Source organism: Melitaea cinxia, chromosome 18, assembly GCF_905220565.1.
Source record: "Melitaea cinxia chromosome 18, ilMelCinx1.1, whole genome shotgun sequence".
NCBI classification, from domain to species: domain Eukaryota; kingdom Metazoa; phylum Arthropoda; class Insecta; order Lepidoptera; family Nymphalidae; genus Melitaea; species Melitaea cinxia.
In genome coordinates this window covers 7,524,007-7,548,821 of record NC_059411.1, presented here as the reverse complement: position 1 = coordinate 7,548,821, position 24,815 = coordinate 7,524,007, and the positions used below count along the sequence as shown (strand labels likewise).

Genomic DNA, 24,815 nt, shown 5'->3' with positions numbered 1-24,815 from the left:
AACTTTCACTGAAAAATGTCACGTTATGATTTGGGAACAGGTAAAATTTCAGACGTGTATAGGCGCGGCACACAAAAGAATTTCAATTTGGTACCGTATCGCGCAACCCTTTTCAACTTTACAAAGTAATTTCCTGACGCGAAATTGATTTGTTGGTTTCATGGTTTGTGTTTGTTGCGGGGACTGTGGTTTAATTAAAGTGGAAAAAATGTTACCTTGTTATGCTTTTCTCGTTTGTCGACTACTACCACTTTTCACGAAGTAGCGGTTTGTTAGCGCTCGTCCTACGAAACGCCAGACAGATGGACGATAAAGCGAGATTAATAGACCCACCGCAACGGAGGCTACCCTAAAAACATCTATAAATTACTTTGTAATAGTGATTCTTGAGGGCCGCGTCACGATATTGGATAACATTATCTGTTGAATTTATCTTCTTAGAAAGGTACTTGGCGAATAAATGTCCAAAAAATTCGTATATATTTTTGTTCATTACTTTTTTACGATTTACCAGTAGCCATAACAAAACCGTCTTATGTTTGTTTTCACCATATGCGTATATGTATAACGGTAAATAAATGTTAACATTTTTTTGTTTGGGTATATTGATAGTCATAAATCCATACCTAATAATGATTAGACGTAAGAATTTTTTTGTAACATCAAGTATACTCCTATATATTAGATGACAAATGATAAAAATAATTATCAAATAATTTATCATATTACACGCGTGTATAAAATAATTTTACAACACGAAAATGCATCTTGATACATACGTATCAAATTACTTCAGAAAACGTCGGCATGATTTAATATATTAACATTACAGCCTCGAAACTCGGCTGGAGTGACGTTAATATGACAAATAATTTCCTCCGAAGCCTACCTCCGGTGGCGTTGAAATACGTTGAATATGGTAATCATTTCCCTTGTGCTTTGCTCGTACCATACCGTCACTTCAACTTAAAATTTCGGAATTTCAATAATTTGCGTACCGGCGTATTACGAACGAATCATTAGAGAGGCATATGTTGTCAACGTAAATATTATACGAGCCTAATGCCGAGCTTACATTCAGCTCATTTCTACGACAGTGAGTAGAAAATTAGCATGGAAGGGAATAAGAATAGTGTATAATATTTTACGCTAGTTTTGTTTCAAATTTCAGTGGCTTTTGATACAGGGGAAAGGGCGACTAATGTCTGTCGAAGCTTTATATTGAATTTGATGTCATGATCTGCGTGGTATGTATGCCAGGAGCTTGTATCTGTATAACGTATTCAAATTTTGACGGATGTCTTAGTAATTATAAAGGAAAACGTCTGAAATCATTTTATACTACGAGCCAAATGCTTTACTTTCGTAACTATCGATTCTGCGGGAGTTTAGGAAGAAAAAGTACACTATATTCTTGAATTCTACTCCCACATTCCAAAATTAATTGCAAGCGGTTTATTAGTTTTAGCGCGAAAGAATAACAACAGTAGAAGAATGATAAAAAACGCATTATATATATATATATATATATATATATATATATATATATATATATATATATATATATATATATTATAGAGATTGACGATAAAAATAAAAATTTAGAACTTTTAGTATTACAATTCGAAATTTCATAATGTTTGAATTGAAATTATCCACATCAATCATGTCGGTGACGTGAACTCGCGAGATTTCACCAATCCAAAAAGCGTCTAACGCGTACAGCACACGGCCGCTGCACGTACAATAATCATGAGCATGTTGGTGTCGTGAAATCATAAGATTTTCACCTACCAAATAGTGCCCAATGCGGCTAATGAAGTTTTCACTTCAAAAATCACACATTCATAATACCAATTTTGATTATTATTAAACTTTTTTTATTCAACCAGTTAGACAACAGCCTACGGCTCACCTAATGTTAAGTGATTACCGTAGCTTATAGACGGCTGCAACACCAGAATCATCGCAAGCGCGTTGCTTACCCACCCTCAATCTCCAAGGAGCTCTGGTCACCTAACTCACCACAGGAACACAACACTGCTTAAGAGCAATATTAGTTGTTGTTACAGTTTTGGGTATTTTTAATCAAAACAATAAAAAATATTATTAGATATTTAAATAGAAAAGTAACACTATTTAATAAATATATAAATAATAATTAAATAAATAGTATTTTTACGAAATTATTGTTGACATATAATTTAATTGTACCCACTTACACATATGTAGAAAGGTTTAGGTTAACATATTGTAAACAATTGTGTGACTTAAAATTATTTCAATTGTAATAGTAAAATAACTTACATTTACGTAACAAATCAATACTTAAAAATAAATAATATATTTACATTCAAGTATAGGTACAATAAATTTAATATACAATAAATAGCTTATTTTTTAATTATTAGAAGAAAACAAAGTCTTAAATAGCGGCTCTGGCGTACGTAGTGCCTATATTATATATGTCTATTATCAGCTCCCTTGTCCAAAATATTTTTGCCTTTGAAGTGTTGCTAGCAGATTCCATCTCGCCATAATACCGATTATTACGATATTTATTCTTGGAATTATAACAATCAGACGAGAAATTGTTTTATCTTGACTGTTTTGACTGTACAAATATTTTTAAGGAATAACAGTTTCAATGTTTCACAGTGCAAAATCTCTTTCTTTATGACATATTTCGTAACGTCCTTAGGTAAAAAAAACCAAAGACTCAAAATAGAAAATAGTTATTTTATTTATATATGTCCATCTAAGTTAGATTCGATTTATTTAATGTACGTCAGCCTCGAGTTGGAGATAAACAAGAAATTGCCTTTGTTAGGAACACTTGTTTGATTTGAAGGCTTTGTGTTATCGGCTTACAGGCACTAAGAACGGGTTTAGTTAACCGCACCCCGGACACGGTCGATAAAACGAAACATTTACAGTAATTAAGTTTCCATTAAATATAAAATTATTAACGAATTATTATTTTAATTAATAAAAAACATATTTATAATTATTAATAGACTTGATAAATAACAAACGCTTAAATATGAAAATAACTTCAGTATTTTCTAGTCTCAATTTAGAACAACAATTTACCTGTCGGACTATTCAAATATTCATAGCTAAGAAGCTTAATATTCTGTTCACGGCATCGCTATTTTGAGCTATTAAGGTCGCGAAAATGACCAGAGCAATGCAGTTTGAACCATTATCTACCTCAATAATATACTGTTTTGAGACTGATTTTGTATCCAGTCGGAAAATACACTTTAAAAATATATAGATAAGGTTGCTTTTTAATAAACAAGGATTAATTTTGAGACAAAAGAGTATCATCTCTCGGAAACGAGACCATCTGCTGGTCGCTATAGACATTACTACGCGTTCTTGCGGGCAGGATTTGCTATGTTCTGTGACTTTTATTGTTTTCTTATTCAACCAAACTTTTATTCTCTAGCAGCTGTATTGTTAGTTATCTTACCGGAATAAACTTTATAACTTTCATATTATTTCGTGTCATCTTCAAAGGTCAACAACATCACTCGTTGAAATTAGCTACATTAAGGGATTGCATTCGGCTATGATGCTCAAAAAATGCGATTTTACAAGATTTTTCACTGAAAACACTTATAACTTTATCAATGTGAAATTTGTACACACGTGGTGGTAATTTCTAACTACATTTCAATGTTTTTTTTAATAATCATAATTCTGTAAGTAACTATATATATATATATATATATATATATATATGTGTGTGTGTGTGTGTATATAGTTCCTCTACCGGAGCTCCTCGTAAAAACGGTGTTATGCGGTGACCTTTATGTCTTCTGACTGCATCATCTAAAATAGAAAATAAACGGACCTCGTTAAAATGTTATATTTTCTAGCAATTGATCAAAGGAAAAACCGATATTTTTTTTGAAAAAATTGTGATTTCTCAAAACAGAAATATCGATTTTTGACCAAAAGTTTTGGCTTACAATTGTTTTTAAAAAAATAAAAAATATTCATCGGTTAGAAAAAACTAAGACCTTCGGTGCGACAAAGCCAGGCCTGCGGTCACCAACCCGCCTGCCCAGCGTGGTGACTATGGGCAAATCACATGAGTTCACGCCATTTTTGGCGTGAACTTGTGGAGGCCTATGTCCAGTAGTGGATTGCAAAAGGCTGCTGTGATGATGATGATAAGACAAAACCCTCGAATAATTACTAAAAATATATTTAAGAAATGTGTTAAAATTTGACTGTGATTGGCCGTCTTCGTGCACTGTTGGTCACCAACTTTGTAAATAGAGTTTTGAGAAAAATGCATTTAGAATTTTAAAAGAGTTTTATACGTAATAAAAAAATTATATTGTAACTTACATTGAGTCGTTTAAGCAAGAGCTATATCATACACTCTGCACACACTGACAGACAGTTTTCAATAATATAAAGTGTTGTCTGTGCACCATTCTTCTCTTTCGCGTGCGCACATGCTCTGTAGTCTAAAATCTACATGCACTGTTCATCCTCTATTTAGACATTTGCCTATTAAGTACAAATTAAATCTTTAATATATTCATATAATAATATAATGATCCTGTATCTTTTTTAAATATGTTGTCGGCTATGAATAAAGCTATTTATATAGTTTTCCAACAGGCTAAATTATTTTTGGAGAGATTTTTCATAGTAGTTGCTCACCACCTCTTTCTAATAATTTATCGTTGCGGATATCTGTAAACATCAGAAGGATAGCCTCAGTTATATCATGTAAATGTATCAACGATGGATAATCAGACCTACGCTTTAGCCTGTAATATACAACTGCTAGGCAAAGGCCTCTTTCCTCACATAGGAGAAGGATCAGAGCTTAATCCAAAACACTGTTCCAATGCGGGTAGACGCATGCATCAAAAAATCAGGCCTGAAATTGGTTAATTCGTTGCAAATAAATGGAAAAAATATATAGACTAGTTTTCAAATTTATAATATATTAATATCTTTGTTTAATTTATCATACTTGACTACTACGTTGTAACATTTATCACCCAATTAGTAAGGAGGAAAGTGTAGATATATCTTGAAGATTTTAAAAAAAAGTATTGCCACTATGCAAAGATCACATTATTAGAGGAACAGCGAAAACGCAGACGGTACGTCCTTTATTTTCAAACGCTCTGATACGTCTTTACAAACATTCGTGTATCTTCTAAAATATACGTACATTACGAAAATAAAATAAAAATAATCCATTTTGAAAAATTCCTAACTTTATGTAATCCCTTAAAATACATACATATCATACAAATTTAAGTTAGGTTGAGTTTACATTCATACTCGTATATATTTTTTGGTAATTAAGTTAGTAGTTTAATATTAAAATATGGATATTTTTAGTTTCTGACAATTTAAAGTATTCCTAATTAGGAGTTCTTTAGATAGTTTTAAGCATAAGGATTCGTAAAAAAATATTTAAACATTTCATTTGTATTGTGAAATAAAAAAATATATATAATTTGCAGTAATTGCGGGCCTAAAAATATGCCTCATCGTAAAATATGCAACAAAAAGAAAACCATTAAAAACTTGATTACTTGATAATAAATTTATAAAGTTATGAATTAAGTTTTACATCAGTTTAAGCAGGGTTTTTGAACAAGAATTTTCGAAGCAAGAATTCCGAACAAATTTGGCCTAATTTGAGGCGAAAGAAATAGGATCAAGAATTCGAGAGCAAATATCAGAACTAATATAACAAAAACAAAATTTAACCTCTACTAGTAGTTTAAAGGTTTGACAAATTCCTCAGAAACTGTCACATAGAAAAATAACAGATAACAAGCTAAATATAACTAAAAATAGTCTCATCCCAGAAATGCCAGAGAGTGATGGCTTTTTGGTCTATAATAATAGACTTTTCTTAAGGCAAATATAAGAACTGCAAGTGCATTGTTATATAATTATTTTAAAAGCACGAAGACAGGTAATTATTTTTATTAATTACTAGCGGACTCGGCAGATGTAGTCCTGCCCGGGAAACAGCTAACAAATTTGATTGATTACATACCGATAGCAGCGCCACCTACCGGGTCCAATTTTCGATAAAAACTACCCTATCTCCCAAGTTGGACAAAATTATAGGTGCGTACGAAATTTAATAAAAATTGGTTCAGTAGTTTCGGAGTTACATACCAATAGCAGCGCCACCTATCGGGTCCAATTGAGATAAAACTACCCTATCTGTCAAGTTGGACCAAACTACAGATGCTTAAAAAAATTGATAAAAATTGGTTCAGTAGTTTCGGAGTTACATACATTTAAAATTTTCATTGTTAACGCCCACCCCCGTAATCCTTATTGGGCACGAGTTATCCTTAAATCCGCTCATCGATCATTTCTACATCACATAATTATAGGAGATTCGTACCAAATTTGGAGTCGATAGTTTAAAAACGGGAATTTACCATTGTTAAAGCCGCAACAATATAATAGGTAATGTGAAATGGCTCGTTAATACAATTTTTACTGTATGTAAATTAAATTAAAATGCGGTCTACGGATAAGATCAATTTAATCATTAATAACTTACGTAAAATGCGCCCTAATATATTATTTAACATGAAATTTATTGAATAGCAATAAAGTTCAAATTGATTCTACATTTCAGTTAGAAAACGTTTGTATGGGAAAAAGAGAAGGGCTGGTTTTAGGGTTTTCACGGAAATTATTCGAATTATTCTCGCTGTAAAAACCATCCTTGGACTTCAACGAACATTAAAAAAAAGAATTGGTAATATTGGTCCAGGCGTTTACGATTCATTAAAAAAAAAAAAATATATATATAATAAATAAATAATAATTTTTTATTTAATAATAATTTTTATTTAATAATATTTTTTTTCATAAACATTTAAAAAAAATGTTATATTTTTTAAAAGTAAAAAGCTACAAAGTAAAACCTACTTTTAAATTTTCCTTAAATTTACATTAAATTAACTTAAAAACTATTATTTTTCTAATGATTTAAATTTATACAAAATTCTGATTTAATAAAAATACGAATTTTGCTTCCTAGAAAGAAGAAGAAAAACCTTAAATCTTGCATTATTTAAATAGTCACTGTTTTTAAACAAAAAAGTGATAAAAAGTTACATCGTTCTGGTATATAAGTGCACCATGTTTACGACCAAATATTTCTTTCCGGTATGGTTGTCCTTGTGGGTCCACCGTGCTTCGAAGAGCACGAGAAAGAGCAATCTATCTGTGCAATTTTCGTAAAAAGGGGTACAAAGTTTATGCTTCACGTAATATAGAGATTATAGATAAGCGTTATTTTGGTTACGTTATTTTACCCACTATTATTGTATTAAAATAAATGTTTTCAATAATACCCTATTATCAGACGGTATTTAAAAAAAAGTCATATATTTCGTTTTCTGTAAGCAAAATAGTTAAACTTATTAGACGTAATAACATCTCATCCTCTCTAATAAAACAACGAGGTATCTTTATTATCACATCTTCGCTTAGGTAGACTGGTGTTACATCTACATTATGATCCATACAATGACTACGTAACATAAACCGCTTCCTCAAGATTTGTTTGTTTGTAATACGTAGAAAGTCTTTGAATTATTTAACTATTATTATTAGAACGACATATTTGTTAACTTGTATGTGGATTAATTAGTCTTAGTATCAATTTTTAGCCTAATTTGAGAATATTTATATAAAAAGATGTGCTATTTTGACATCTATTTCCTACTATATTTTTATATAGCGTTTATTCTTAATATTTTTTTTTCAAAATTTAAAAGGATTATCTTATCAATGAAATATAGGTTATAAAGTCCATTTATGACTTACTAGCCGACCCGTGCCCACTTCGTTGGGTGTTTTTTTTATTACATTAACCAAATAACATACTTTAAAGGACAAATTTTATAGCACTAAAATAAATAATATGTTGCTCCCGTGTATTTATTTTAAATTACAGAACCAAATTTCATACTTTCAAGAACAAATTTTATATCACTTAAATAAATAATATGTTGCTCCAACGCCATCTATCAAAAATCGAGAAAACGTCGTCGATAGACTAAAATAAGACTAAATTAATAACGTCGAAAGACTAATAAATTGTTTTCTAATAGCGATAGATGGCGCTAGTTCAAGTAGTTTTGATATTATATTTTAATCTTTTTCTTATTTACTGAATTTTTTGTTAAATTACAATAAAATATAGCCTATGTCACTCCTGAATAGTGTAGCTTTCTGTTAGTGAAAGAATTTTCATGATCGGATCAGTATTCGCGAAGATTACCCCCAACATACAAACAAAGTTATAAACTTTACCTCTTCATAATATTAGTATAGATAAGTTCTAATCTAATTTTTAGATCTATTTTTCTTCCAAATGTTGTATATTATTAATTAGTAGTTGAGTAATTAATAAATCTGACTTAACAAAATTCAAAGCGAGTAGATTGTTAACGATGTCTAGTATTTAAGAAAGTTAAATATTGCTACTCATACTCGTATTCAGATGTTGCAAACTAAACTAGACTTGTTATAATGTAACTTGTTGCAATACGAAATTGAAATAGTTAAGAATTTAATTTCGTTAAAAGTGAATTTCAGAATTTAAACTCTTATTGTCATTTATTATTATTATTGTTAGCACAGCAAAATATAGTTATTCTTATTATTATAACACAATGAAGTGTTAATATCAATTTTAGTTACCTGTTAGGAGCGGATAATTATTTGTTTAATATTCTCAGTAAAATGTCGTGTGACAGAGGAACATATTACATAAAACTTAATATTTACGCGTCAAATATTTCAAGAGTAATATGAAAGTCCAATTAAGATAAATTAATACTGCTCTCACAGCGGCAGTAAATGTGGACCAGATTATGAAGATACGGTTTCAATAATGAATCTATTCAATATACTCGTATCTCGGATGCTAACAGACTGTATTGACAAGCTGATAGGTTCCGAATCATGAAACTTTGCATATAAGTGCCTAACTACTGCGATTATGCTTGAAGAAAATACATGTAAAGGATATATAAAGTTTTTAAGGTATAACGATTTTTGGGATATTTATATTACTAACAGCTATTTTATATGTTTATTATGAGTAGCGAACATGAAATTTATTATCAATAGGGCTTTCATCATCAAAATAATTGGTTATAAGTATTCGTAAAAAGAAAAAAGGTAAAGTTACCTTTAGGCTATACTGGTACCTAATACTATATTACTTCGATTATCTCAAATGTGGCTCTTAATTATTTTTATAATTTAATGAAAGTGAAAACCGATAAATGATATTATTAATGCTTTACGAGTTTTAAAACACATGGAAGAGTTTTAGTAGTAATAGTATAACGTTTTAATTTTGTTTATCATAAGGTTATGCTGATACAATTTCTTATTTGGTATTTTGGTATGTGATCACCAAATTACTTATACTATATCACTTTGAACATATTTTCGAAGATATTACTTTTTTTACTTAGTCAAAGGTCAAAAATAAAAGCAATTTTCTAGACCCAAGGGCCTCGAGTTTATCAAGTTCTAACACACTTATCTTTGCTTTATTATATTGATTATATAATACAGGCTTAGCGCGCTCTGGAACGTTCTAAATTTCGAATCTTCGAGTACGTGATGCTATAACAACAATAATAATATATAAATTATATACAATGCCGGCAACAGTGTAACCGACACGTTAATATTATTACTCGGGTTAATATTGCTTCTGATCAAAGCTGCTTGATTGAATATTAACTATAAATAATTAGTTTTTGATAAATATGGAAACTTTGTCAGATATTAGTAGATAATTGATATTAAATATATGGAAGAAAGCGTAGTTCTAGTATTTTGTACGTAATTAAGGGTTATTAGATTGGACAATTAATGTTGTTATTGTACTTGTGATAGTGTATGTATCAAAAAATAGTTAAATTTACCATAAATTTTTGGATTGCAGTAGTATTAGCAGCTTTATATATTGCAATATTAAAATGACAATATATTTTTTTCTGTTAATTGCATTCACAAGAAATATTAAATGGAATGCTATCTAAATTATTTGTCTAGACCTAAAAGTTCATCTTCGATAAACTAAATTTATTTATATTTTCACAACATAGGATAAGATAGGTAACTTTTAAGTTATCTAAATACGCTTAAATAAGCTTATCCAAATACGCTTGATAAGTGCTTATTAATCTTGTGTTTGACGAATTTAGTTGATAGATTTATTTAAGAATTTTGATTATCTCATTTCATAAGTCATCAGATCATTTGATCAGATCATTTAATTGTAGTATGTTGTATGTATGTAGTTCTAATACAGCGCTCATTTTTATAACGCGTGTACGATTTACGCGATTAGTTATCACAGCATTTGGAACTAGAAAACGCGAATCAAATCCTTTTACATCCTTTTCCATATTACTTTCCAACCGACATACTTTCACGAACACTCCACAGTGTACGTATTATTTTCAAATCAACCCTCACAATAAAGGCTCCCGGGGCCGAGTGATGTTCAGAAAACCATTTTCCCCACCCTCTAAATGGGACACATGAGCTGATATCGCCCCAAATTGGTTTAATCTTTAGTTATGACCTCTTAAGGAATTTACTTTTCAACGCTTGTAAAAATAAGGACACCGGATAAAATCCTTTTTGTATTGCACCTTTGTATGAATGATAATTCAATATATTACATTCTTCCGAATATAAAATAAAATGGTGACAAGATTTAGGACATGTTTTTAAAAGGTTATAGTCAGTTGATCTGTCACTATGGAGAAAGTCTACGAATATTATTTCCAACAAGTAAATATATTTGATATGATTTATGTAAAAGAATAAAACATACGAGTAATGTATACTTGAGATACTTGTTAGTCCCGTCACCAAGTTGTATTAAACTTGTATTTGGGAGATTTCTTAAACATATTAAACAACTGAGGTAGGGCACAGCAGGAATTTCCTGCTCAAAATATGGAGCAGCCCGACTGGGGTAGTACCTCGACCTTACAGAACATCACAGCTAAATAATACTGCTTTCAAGCAGTATTGTGTTTCTGTTAGTGAGTAAGGTGACCAGAGCTTCTTCTGGGGGGAATGGGGATTGGGTCGGCAACGCGCTTGCGATGTTTCTGGTGTTGCAGGCGTCTATAGGCTACGGTTAATCTCTTACCATCAGGTGAGCCGTACGCTTGTTTGCCGACCTAGTGATATAAAAGAAAAACATTATTTTCCATTTTAAGGTTGATATAAAACGATGAAATAAAATAAAAATTTAATAAGGCAAAAAAAAAAAACACCATTAGCACAGTCCCAATCTGTGGAGATTCAGTTATATCATTATTAAAGTAATAAATTCTCTCGTTAATCCTGAAGGAAAAGATAAGGGAAAGGACATTAGAGAGGGTCTCTTAGACGTAATTTTCATGCGTCCAGCGTACCCCATTAAACAACCCCCAAACGCTTCTTTAATATTCAAAGGGCAGTAAACAATTATAGTTTGTTGAATATTTATTTTAATTTAATAATATTTGACTAAAATGAACCTCGTTTAATCCAGTAGGAATTTAAATATTATACAATATAAAGCATATTGATATTTTATCAGCATGTCTGTATTTAACATTTTCATCTTCAAACCACTGAATAAATTTGATACAAATTATATAGAAAAATATTCAAAACAAAGAAAATAAGATAAAAACACAGAAAAAACACATCAATCCGTTAAGCATTAAGGTTATAATATTAATATACCTTATATTGTGAAAAATGAATATTTATGATTTCAGTATGAAATTATGGTTGTTTTCGCATTTATTTTTAACTAGCGACCCATCCCGGCTTCGCACGGTTGCAAAAACTGTCAGTGTTCCTCTACTATATTATGTATGTATTATACATATAAACCTTCCTCTGGAATCACTCTCTTTACTAAAGAAAACCGCATCAAAATTCGTTGCGTAGTTTTAAAGTTCTAAGCATACAGACAGCGCGAAGCGACTTAGTTTTATACTATGTAATGATTCTTCAAGTTTATTTTGTATTAGACGATGTAATTATTAATTTTATATTACAAAGAAGAAGTAAGGAGTATCTAATAATTTATTATAATTGGGTGTTAATAATAAATGGGGCTGTATTCTATTTTCACATATTTGTGTTGAAATAAACTGGAATACTAAATATTTCAAATGAAATTCAATTAATTCAGTTACTAATTCCATCTTCAGTCTATTATTTATAAGATATATCTGATATTGAAATAATTTTGAATAGATAATATTTTATAATAAATTCTGTTTCTTTATGACAACAAAATTTCAATAACTATTTATTTTTATGAAATATAATTCAAATATCAATTTTCGATATTACTAGCAAAAGGCTAAAGTACTCAATATATAATAGAGTTTAATACCTTACATGTCGTGGTATTAAATGATATAAATAAATTAGAAGTAAGTCTTCACTAGTATTCACATTTGCGTAACCTATTTATAGGTACATCATTCTCCAATGAGATATGGATATAAATTTACGTTTTTATTAGTAAAACAAGCATAAAAAAGGTACGGTAACGGTTATCAAATCAAATCGAATTAAAAAATTCTTTATTAATAAAATCACTTTTGAATTTTCATTTCTCAAACTGTAATTATATTGGCGTTCAATAAATTTATTACAGCTAAATGAAAATTATAAATATAGCGTACTATATTTAAAGCGTATTAAACTTTGCTTAATAGATGTCCATTTAAGTACATATAAATGCACTTTGAAATTAAGCGAAACGATTTTCGAGTCATGGTTAACATTAATCACAGCGATTTCTCAGTACAAAGCGAACGTAGTCTTAAATATTAAGTTACCTGCACTCGACCAGTATTACAGGGTACGTCAGAATGAGCGCTAAGCCTTTGTACTCTGACGACGACATCTCAGCAAACTTAAACCCTCGACGCGAAGCTTCTCAAAACAATCTTGACCTGTCATTGTTGGGTTACACTTGTATACAGTGATAGCGGTGTTTTAGGTTGGGCGATTTTTTATTGATTTTTTTTCATTTTTATGTAGTAGTTATATATTTTTAAAAAGTAAATTTGCATATTTGTTTTAAAAAGTGTCAGTGGTAATGTTGTCATGGATCACATTACGGGTAATTGAAATGTTCAGAAGCAATGACGACGCGTTAGCGCAACAGTAACAGCAGCGATGCACGATGACGGGTTCGATATCCGCACGTAGCATACATTTGTACTGGCCGGCTTTTGTGCATCTCTATTATGTGTGTTTCCGGGCCGCCCGACACAGAAGTAAATTTTAATGGGTCGTTTAGAGAAAGGAGTTTAATTCTTTATATGAAAATTTACTTCAACTACTTAATTGATTATTAATTTGCATTAAGATTTATCTTATTCCGAATTACGTGTGCTATTATAGTTTAATGTAAGGATTTAGCAAAATGTTCTCTTATGTGCCCGTAATATCTTTCTTGGCTTGAACCTTAATACATTTATTATACTTATATAATCAAATAATCTCAATATAATAAGATCTGTAACCTATCTATAAGCTATCTGTAAATATTTATTTCTTAAGTTAAGCTGTCGCCAGGTTGTTATTATATTTATACAGATTATAGCGATTGATACTCATTGTAGGGAATATATCCGTCAACCCGTAGTGGAGTAACGTGGAGGAATAATCTGCCATCCTTCTCCTATATGGAAAAAGAGGTCCATAGTCAGCAGTGAGATTTACAGGCTGAATCGTATACGAATAAGGGCGCGGACAGTTAATTTTGAACTTTATCTCATTTACATACTTTGAATTCGTTACGTTAACAATAAAATTAACATATTTTTTTGAAGATTCCTTGAAAAACTGACTTAATTATGTATTTAAAATGGGCAATGAAAATGTATTTAATGATCGCTGTACATAATTTACTATATTTCGACGAGTTCAAAAAAAAAAAAAAAAAAACTATGAAATATGTTTTTGTAAATACACTTTTACGATTTTGGTAAAAATTAGGAATTTGTAAAAAATAAATAAAAAAAGGATCACGTTTAAATTATTTTAATAGCAATGAGATCGTATCATATGTGAGTATTTACTTCTCATCTGAATAATATTTCCTTAATTTAGAAGCATGTTAGCCTATGATTTGTATGGTACACTAAAAATTTTTATTTGCTTCTTTTCAATTTTAACAACATCGAGGTGGTGCAAGTTTCACAATACATTTTTAAAAATGACATTCTTTTCCCGAGGCGAAAGCATCGATTCGAGATACCTAGTCGCATAAAAAGACCGACCATATCCGAAAGTATTTTTGCCTCTGCACCCTATTCGTGTATATATATACTATATACTGGATTTGTCCATATCTAACAATATGTAATTGCATTTATTTATTTATTTATTAAAGGATAACCAACAAAAGATACATCAATAATAGTTTCTTACACATGAGCTGACAATAGAATATCAATGTTCTTTTAATTACATTTAAAACACATTTGTCATACACGATGACATGTAGGCTGTTTGGCTTCGGCAGTAAATAATATAGCCACCCGCTCTCTTCTCGTACATGTTGTAAAGGGCGACTAAGGGAGAACACAGTTCTACTACCACTTTAGAACTTATAAGGCCGACCGATTGCGGGATAAGCATCTAACTGCTGGCTTTAAAATACACAGGCCGACGATTGCGGTCACCAACCGGCCTGCTCAGCGTGGTGACTATGGGCAATAAACACGAGTTCACGCCATTTTTGAAAAAAAAAAAAAACTCAATTTCCGTTTGTTACCTCATGAATTATCACAGGGGTGGTTATGATGACTAAATATAAAAATCATCTATATTTTTTATAACATAGTACCTGGGTGAAAAATAGTAATGATAAAATATGAATAATATTTTTCGATTTTACCGACATAATATTAAAAAATAAGAACTGGCTATATAAATAAAAAATAACTAGTGCAATCAGAAAAAAAAGAAAAAATAATAATCGATTTAAAATTTGAGGATTTGAACCGTAGTCTTTTCGGTCGATCGCGACCGGCCGATTTCCCACCTGAGCTATCACAACTTTATTGAAATTCGAAATTTACTTTCGTATTCTAACGATATTGTAACCATTTTTTTACTGTCCAAAAACTGGGATAAAACGATATTTTCTAAAAATGAATCTTTGCGTGTTCAGATCACGTCGGAGTCACCAGTTTGGAGGAGGTGTATGAAGAATCACGTCGGGGTCACCAGTTTGGAGAAGTGTGAAGAATCACGTCAGCCATTGAAAAGGGAGGATCCTCCGACCAGACGGGTGTTGTATCTGGCGGGCTACCGGCCCCGACAGTTGTTGTCGGGTTCTTGTATATATACTTAATTACTTTGAAAACTCTGATAGCGCGATATAGCATACGTCAGTTTTTCTCTAATTACGTAGTTCGTAGTCGTTCATATTTCGCGTGATAGATGTCGCCACAAATCCTAGCTAGATTTATTTATCTCCCCCGGAATCCCCCGGATACTAAATTTTATGAAAATCGTTGGAGCCGTTTCCGAGATTCAGATTCTATATATATGTATACACTAGAATTATTCGTTTAATAGTATTAGATAGATGTAACGAGGCAAACGGTGTATTTGGAATTTTAAAATTCCGCGCAAATGAAGAGATAAGTATTATCAAATTACAGCGTGAATGGATTATTGCAAAAAAAAGTTGTTTTGTGAACATAGCCTTAGGGAGGGTGATTTTAATAGATCTCGAGCAGTGGTATAGCGTTCAGTGCTAAGTTGTCAACAGGTAAAGTTGATGAAAGTTTTGATTGGGTCGGTTTTAAGTAGAATTTGCATTCAAAGTTTATGTTCGCTCCATTGAGGTGTAAATTGAAGGTCGAATTCGGTACTAATTATGTAAAAAGATTTGGCGCGGAAATACTTATTATTGAATTAACGTAATTTTATTGCCTTAAAGAACATTTAGAATAAATAACATTAGTAAAATTTTATCTTACAACGATCAGTGACGTTTTGAATTAATCAGGAGTACAGTTAGTCCAGTAAGCTAATCTACTCTTCTCTGAAAACTAGAGTTTTAGTTTGTAGCACAGATTTAAGGTAATTTTAATTGATATTTCTTTGTTAGTGCGACAAATTAGTACTTGCTCCAATATTGGCTAACCAAGTTAAATTTAGTTTCTCTTTCTGGATACCTTATATTATGATAACTACTTATGAATTAAGCATTTTTCGCGAAATTTAGTCAAGCGACCATTTTACTTAATACACTGTTCAGTTTATTAAATAAACCTTTCACTTAACGTCGGAAGAGGTAATCTTAGTAGCACGGTGTCAAGGAAAACTTGAAAGCTAAAACATTCCAATGCTTGCAGTACCGTATATTTGCGTGTCAGCAATATGGTATGACGGGCTTAGGTTGGAATTCTTTTGTAACAAGTTATTTTTACAAAGTCTCGAGTAACGTGCAATGGGAGTACACTTACCGTCGATCTTTTTGTTACAATAAATGAATATGACGTAAGCAGTACATGTATCTATACAAATAAATACAATTGGGGTGTCTGTTTGTAATATTAAAATAACCGCTTGTTTATCTCTCAATATCATATCAACGCGATACACAAGAACATAGGCCCCCCTATACACACATACATACATACATACATACATACAGGTAAGTCAATTTTTAAATGAATAAAATTTTTAAAAACCTGAATTGAAATTTATTTAAAATTTTGTACATATATTGAAGTAGAATGCGATATTTGAGTGATATTAATTTTATTAAGCTCCAACGTACGCAAAACCACAACCGTGCCTGTTTGTTAATTAAACTCAGATTTAATAAGCTTTGTTTGTTTTGTATTAATCAATTTCGTTATGGATTGTTTTCTTTAGGTTATTATCGTAATAATAAAATTGAAAACATTACTCGTATTTAATGCGGAATTGAATAAATATGGTAGCGCAGTTGCGTTCATTGGCGCGAGTTTCGTTCTGGCCTGAATTATTCATTTTAGGTAATAAACCGTAGATCGTGACGTTGCTTTCACGAGTTTCCATTTAATATTATTTCGTTCCGCTTATAATATTAATTTTAATATAATCAATATAAAAATATTTAATATTGTATTTCTTTAGTATCAAAGGAAATCAAAAAGCTACTTCTGTTTTGTCTTATTACATTTTTTTGGTTAACCAACCTCAAATATTATTACAAAAATTAAGGAATGCTATTTTAATGAGTTTTGCAATATTTTACAAAGGATACAATTATAAATGTTACAAAGAATTGTTTTAGCAATTTAAGACGGGCTATTTCTCGAATTGTGTCAATATTTCAAACGCTCAAGGCGATTAGTGTTCCTTACATCTTAAAATAAACAAAGACGAATGTTCTGTTGGAAATTTATTGTTTGTGCACTTTGCAAACATAAGAAAATAATACTATAAAACTTACAAATATGCTCGAAACTGTGATCGTTGTGAATCTTTTTCAGATGTTACAATAAAACAATTAAAGAAGTTTCAAGTAATGAAAATATCACTCACGCCGTGTGCTACGTGTGCATCTGTAGCGTGATGATTCCATCATGATACTGCCTATGACAATTTTAATTATACTGATATTAAAAATCTAAAAATTTCTTTGGTTGCTATAATAATAGCTGGTAAATAACTCTTTTAGCACCGAATTAAATGTATTTTAATTGTTGTATTGAAATATATTTAAATGGAATCTCACCGTCTAGTGTGCAAATAATTATTTAATATGTAAAATCTTATGTATTAAATTTAGTTAATGGTTAACCACATGCGTATAAGGCAATGTAAAACATAAAAATCGTAAACATCAATATAAACTAACAACAAAATGGCGGCTTCCTATGTCCCGATGTCCGCTAACGTCAGTAAAGCGATGTGAGGATGGTTTAACAAAGGGAATAGAGAGTTACGGATGAGGAGTTACGAGTGAGGTACGCTCTCGTTACCAAGTTTTGTGATAAGTTGTTAGGACTATCATCATCATCATCATTACAGCCTATACAGTCCACTGCTGGACATAGGCCTCCACAAGTTTACGTCAAAAATAACGTGAACTCATGTGTTTTGCCCATAGTCACCACGCTGGGCAGGCGGGTTGGTGACCGCAGTACTGGCTTTGTCGCACCGAAGACGCTGCTGCCCGTCTTCGGCCTGTGCATTTCAAAGCCAGCAGTTGGATGGTTTTCCCGCCATCGGTCGGCTTCTTAAGTTCCAAGATGTTTGTGGAACCTTGTTATCCCTTAGTCGCCTCTTACGACACCCACGGGAAGAGAGGGGGTGGCTAAATTCTTTAGTGCCGTAGCCACACAGCACACTGTTAGGACACTGTTAGCACACTGTTAGGACTATATGTTTTAATTAACTTTGGGCTGTAGTTTTGACTCTCAGAAAAGAGAAAGGCACAAGCTTTATATATTTCTCTAGTTACATTTTTACTCAGAGCTTGTAAGACTTTTGATGTGTAACTTTCGCCTAAGGTTTTATGGAAGTATAGAGTTTAGAGAGCAAAATAAAATATATTTACCTCGATTACTTACGAAATTTAAAAGCAATTATTATTTTGTTCGGATTCTTTTACATACATATTTAGTTAGTATACAGACAGTCCGCAAACATTCCACTTTTAAATAAAATTTCCAGCACCGTGAAAAATAAGGGTTTGAAGTTTAACTGCTACTGTTTTTTGTCATGGATCCTAATACACGAGCGGTATTATATAATGAGTTTCTTGCATTTTTTTTAGCTAATTCCTCATTCTGAGTCATTCGTAACTTAAAATTAACTTTAATTAAATAGTATAGTAATAAATCATTGTAATATAGAATTACAATGAAAATTTGTTATAGCTAAGTGCGGATGGAATTTTAAAATATTAGCACTTATTAGCAGCTATTATTGTACGAATGGAATATACATATTTAGCACTTAATAATCATCACAAATCAAATTTGAATCTAAAGTCGTGTACTAGTTACTACTGGCCTCTGTGTGTATGTGTACGTATGTGTGTATGCGCGTGTATGAGAGCGTTTGTTTGTGTGTTTGCTTGTGTTTGTGTGTGTGTGCGTGTATGTGTATGTATTACGGAAAATGTCTGTAATAAATGTATATCGTCTTCAAAATATTTTTTTTGTAACAATAATGGTTTATCTCTTAATAATTAACAGGATAAAGGATAATATGAGATGTAATGTGAAATAAAAAGGTTTTCTTAGCAAAAATTGCCTGAAGCTTTTTTCTTATATGTGATAAAAATCCAGTATTACAGTATTATAAGATATGAACGCTTAAAAATACTTGAATTCTTTCTAGACGTCTCTAAGTTTCTTTACGGTGACGTGTTAGCCTACTAATCCGATTAGGTTCGCTCGTGCTGTCTTAGGCTGTGTGCAGAATGGATGACAAAAGTTTTCTCATAAAACTTTGACTAAGGACTAAAAAAATTTTTGGAACCATCTGCCTAGATAGGAAAGATGTTATTTAGTAAACAGTTAGATCTGACTTAAATGTACGACGATGTGATTCGAAAACTTTAAGATAAGATTTTAAAATTGAACTTAAAATGACGAAAGTTACGTTTTACTAAAACAATAGTTTATTAATTTTTCCTGTTTTTTTTTTACTAATATAGGTCGAAAAATAGACGTGTGTGAATGATAGGCAGAAAAGTCAAACTTCGACATCTAAGACATTTGGTACTATTTGGGAACGACAAAGTTGTAGAAAATATGTACACGTGGAATGAAAAGATATGTATTAATAAAGTCTTTGTATCGTGTTGTATCTTTATTATAAAATTTCCAATTACTATGTACGATTTTATTTTTGTGTTACCCACACATTAGGAATTCTAAACATTTTTGAATATCATATCAAAAATTGACCGCTCCAGCGGGATTCAAACCCGGGTCTCCGACTGACCGTGTCGGCGCTCTAGCCAATTAAGCTATGGAACGATGTACCCGCCAGAGCGAAATTCTTGATATGATGATTTTTATTTTCGGTTTAAGCGAACCGTGGCGCCGTCTATAGTGAGTTCTTTACAGAGACCCGTAACTATTCAAAGTTTCATATTACAATGAAAATCTTTGACAGAAGACGACACCATGCTATTTTTAATATGTACGATTTTATTTTTACGTTTTACGTTGTTTTACGTTTTCTTTGCCAGTAATTATTAGCAAATTTTGTTATTTAATAATAATTTAAGTTAAGACAAGATATACTTAATAACAATTAGATACTTGTAAAATTTGACAAATGTGATCGTACCCTAAGCGAAGGTGAGCTTATAGCTGGAGGTTGAACGGGACATTTTATTGGATTTGACAGGCAGCGCTTTAGGCAGACAGGTAGGGGTTTGTTTAAAGCGAATTACAATGTCAAGACGGATATTTACTGCAGTGGTTTATATGTAGCTAAATTATATATTGACTTTCAAGGGAAACGGAAAACTTTGTGCAAAATTTTAATTTATTTATGATCGTGGCTTTGTCTTTTTTTAACAAAAGTTTGTGGTGCTGGATTGTATTGTAAGCTTTGTAATTTTCACTGTATCATTAAGTATCAACAGTCGAAATATCCTTCTTTTAGACAAAGGTCTGACAATACAGCCTATCTTTATATATATTTTTCTTGTGTGTGCGTGTGTATGTCACTGAACTCCTCCTAGACGGCTGGACGGATTTTGATGATTTTTTTTGCGTGAGTTCAAGGGGATTCAATTGCACTGGACAAGACTATTATTATTGTTCATCCTAAACTGGTTGTACTAGGAAGACACAAAGTACACAGGGAATGGAAGTGATATCCTAAATACAGGTTTCTAGTTAGGAGTCAGTCTCTACCTTCGTTTGCAAATAGCCAACTTATAACCGTAGTATTGTTGTAAGTTAATTAACTACAGTATGTATTGTATTGCATTTTATGGTTGTTTGTGATATTAAACGAAAAACTGTACTGTGTATTTGTAAGCGCTGTCGATTTGTATTTTATTTATTTATTTATTTGTATACGAATAAATAAATAAATAAAAATAAAGTATTATGGGAACTATTCACAAGTCAAGCGTAGCTCAATGTACAAATATTGATATTATTTTTGGTATTTATATACGGCTTTGATTTATACCAACATTCAGCCAAGTCAGCTTGACTTAAAAATCTTTACACTGCTTTCAATTAGTAGAATAAAATATTAACAAAAAGTATATTCGAAATTTTACAATAAGGAAAACAATGTAAACCAAACGGTATCAATTAAAAGGCATATTTATATAAATTTTTAATACTTTATTAAATATAAAATCATTATATCAGATCATTTAGGACCGCGGAAAATTGATACTGACAGCTACAACAAGTATAGACGACATACTTCATTAGAACCGAGGCCTTTTTAAACTCTATACAATAAAATTAACAATAATTGGAACATTTAGGCAATTATTATCGTTATAAAATAGCACTACCTAGTTTAGGTAACAAATATTTACATTTCGTAAATTATTTCACAACAAAAGCTCCATACCCTAACTATACACGATAATAATAAGTCTATACACATAATGAAGACAGTATAAAGCAGGATATTTATTGAAATAGAACTATTTCTCGAAGATATTTGAGATATTCTGCAATCAATTGTTCCAAATAGTTATATTTCAATGACTAAAGTTAGGTACTAGTACTTTCTAAAACATTATATTAACGCACCACTAACCTTCTTCCTAAAGTTTATATATATAATCTATATAAATAGAAATGAATGTTGCTATACACATAACTCGAGAATGGCTTGACCAATTTGGCTAATTTATATTTTTGTATGTTCCTTAAGGCCCACGGAAAGTTTAAAAAAAAAAGTTACAAAAAAATTAACTTTTGACAGAACGTAGTCTGTCCGGGCAGCTAGTTAGTTAATAAATAAAAATGAATAATTTTCAATAATAAATCGTTTTTATATGGATCGAAATTGGATAAACTAGTGATATTGTTCCGTATCACACTTGCCACGATATAATAAATCTGTGGTATAATACCAGAAGACACGACACAAAAAAAAAATTAAACTCGATTTATTGAACGTAAGTGGATTTAAAACATTAAACTGTTCAGAAGATGCTTAGCGACATACACACAGAAATTTCATTAAGTAGCTCGTATTTTTATTTCTGGTTATGGAAATATTTTGTGTGTTATATTAAAATATGTGCATTAGATCACCAAATATACATAGAAATTTAAACCGAGTGAAACTGCAAAGGTTGTATGTACGAACGTCTTACTCATCACTTACTTTATCCTTCAGCGACAAAGCTGTGAGATCTAGTGACCCGATACGGAGGGTGAGTTTCCGATATGAAGTTATGAGCGAGGGGTAATCGTGCGTCTATAACATCGTGGGACAAATAACAATCTTCTAACATTATAAAAAAATTACCTTATGAATAAAATATAAATTTTTAATATTATTATTAACCAATAGTTTGTAGCTTGACTTTATTTACTTAAGTTTTGTACTTCCACTGAGTTTCAAATAAACTCAACATTGAAGAAACTCATAGCAACAAAAAGTTACAAGCGCGCATCTCACCTGATCTGACATATCTATACAAAACATCCCCTTGGGCCATTTATCTTTAACTCTTTGAGTTTTATTTATTTTATTACAATATCGTGGGGCGTTAACAATGTTTTTTCTTTAGGTTTATCTGTATTTACATTCACACAACCAATGTATCTTCGACAAACAAAATGAACTACAAGCTATCTTCAAAAATAAAGACCTTATGGCGAAATCCACAAAACATCTATTTTAATATTATTATTTACAATTTTACACAGTCTTGAAAGTAGGTACATGTTTTTTTTCCATGTTTCAAGGTTTACCTCTAAGATTTAAAATTTGATATTTGAGCAAATCAAAGTCGTAAATTTTAACATCTCGAGAATCCGAAAATGTCTCAAAATAACAACAAACATGTATTGTCATCATAATTAAAACACCACCTCCTACAAAAAAGATTCGTTACGATTTAAAAATTTTGAATTCTTATATCAAAAAAATAATATAATTACAATATTAAAATTCTAGTACTAGAGTTGTAGTACAAATATAGGAAAGGTACAATTTTACCAGACGCAGATAAAAGTTTTGAAGCGTCATATAAATATATAATTTAGTTAACTTTACACACAACTCTCGGGACCAGGTAAGTTTTCTGCTAGAACATGTTCTCTTCTTCGCACGTTGCCTTTACCTTTAGTTCTGTGCAACGTGGACGTAGCTAAGCTGCCAGAACTTAAAGTTGGTCCGCTAAGAGCTAAGGTCTGACTACCGAATGGAGACCCCACATTACCATTAGGACAGACAAAGTTAGGACTTCCTAAAGTTGGACTATTAGTCACTACGAAGTTCGGTCTAAAGTTACTCGTTAATATTGGCTGGGACAAGTTTTGGTTGATAGCATCTTCTTGCCTATTGCTGGCCAAGTCTCCAGGAGTTAACTGTAGATACACAAATATGTTAAAAACTTGTTTACCGATAGTACAGTAAGTTATAAACAAAAAATTTTTTTTGAAAAATGAATATACCTGTTGAGGTCGTCCAGTTGAATCCAGTAGCGCAAGATCCTCTGCTGAAAAAACTGCTCCATTTTTACTCCAATCACCTAAACAAAAATTTGATACAATAGGATAATACTTATTTTCTCAAGAGAGTGATTTTATTGTATTATGTTTGTACCTCTGGCTTCCTTTATACTCGGCCACTCATCCGATTCGAGAGCCGCAGGAGGTCCTTTCTGACTTTCACCATCTATATGAATTATTAATAAGTAAGTATATGTTAGATTTTTACCAGACTAAAAATAACGAGATAACACAAGAGATGATGGAAAAAATTGAAGCAGTAATACAAATAGGAGCTCGCTATTTTGTTTCCCTTGGGTTTGTTTTTCTACTTTCACTCGCAATTTTCTTACTTAAGATAAAAAGTCCATTTCGACCGCGAAAAACAAAAACTCTTTTATTTTGCTACGCGATTCGACCGTAATAATATTATCTGGTTAATTGAGTTTTACTTTAAAATTTTGCGCTTATTTTAGTGGAGCAATCTTTTTTTTATCTTAAAATGCTATTACTGTTTGAAGATTATGCTAAAAAGCAAATTATGAAAATCCACCAGTTCATATTTACTTTCGTTCACAATGATAAAATATAAGATCAGAAATTAGCAAATGAGCAAAAAAAAGCGAATATCCTAATTTATATTGCTTGTTAGGTTTGGTCAGATCAACAAATAAACTTAAAATTATTTAGGTTAAGAAGAAGTTATTAATTAGGTACGTAACAGTTGTTTTACCTGGTGCATTTAATATATCTGGTTGTGGATCTGGCGTTTTCTGTTCTGGAGAAGGTTTTATAGTATACGCCACAACGTATCTTCGACATCCGTCGCTTAATTCTAGCATATCTCCTGGAGGATGCTTATGAGGTGGATGTGCTCTTTTTCTTCGGGCGCATAGCGCTGCAAACGCTATTCCTCCTATAGCCAGTGCTGCTCCTAGTATAGCAGCCACTACTACGCCAAGTGTTACTCCACCCATTGCACTTTTACCGTCTGTTTAGATTTATTGTACAATTTAATTTATATGGCATATGTTTACAATACTACTAATT

General features: G+C 31.3%; 1 protein-coding gene across 1 annotated transcript in view; it reads right to left on the bottom strand.

The window, feature by feature from the left end:
* Window positions 1-23,324: 23,324 nt before the first annotated feature.
* Window positions 23,325-24,815, bottom strand: part of LOC123662230 (synaptogenesis protein syg-2-like) — a 119,663-nt gene continuing 118,172 nt past the window's right edge. Inside the window, exons 14-17 of the mRNA XM_045597102.1 lie at window positions 24,499-24,756; window positions 23,881-23,952; window positions 23,730-23,806; window positions 23,325-23,642 (exon numbers count right to left, since the gene is read on the bottom strand). Coding sequence (XP_045453058.1) covers window positions 23,325-23,642; window positions 23,730-23,806; window positions 23,881-23,952; window positions 24,499-24,756 — 725 coding nt within the window. The remainder of the gene's footprint in view (window positions 23,643-23,729; window positions 23,807-23,880; window positions 23,953-24,498; window positions 24,757-24,815) is intronic.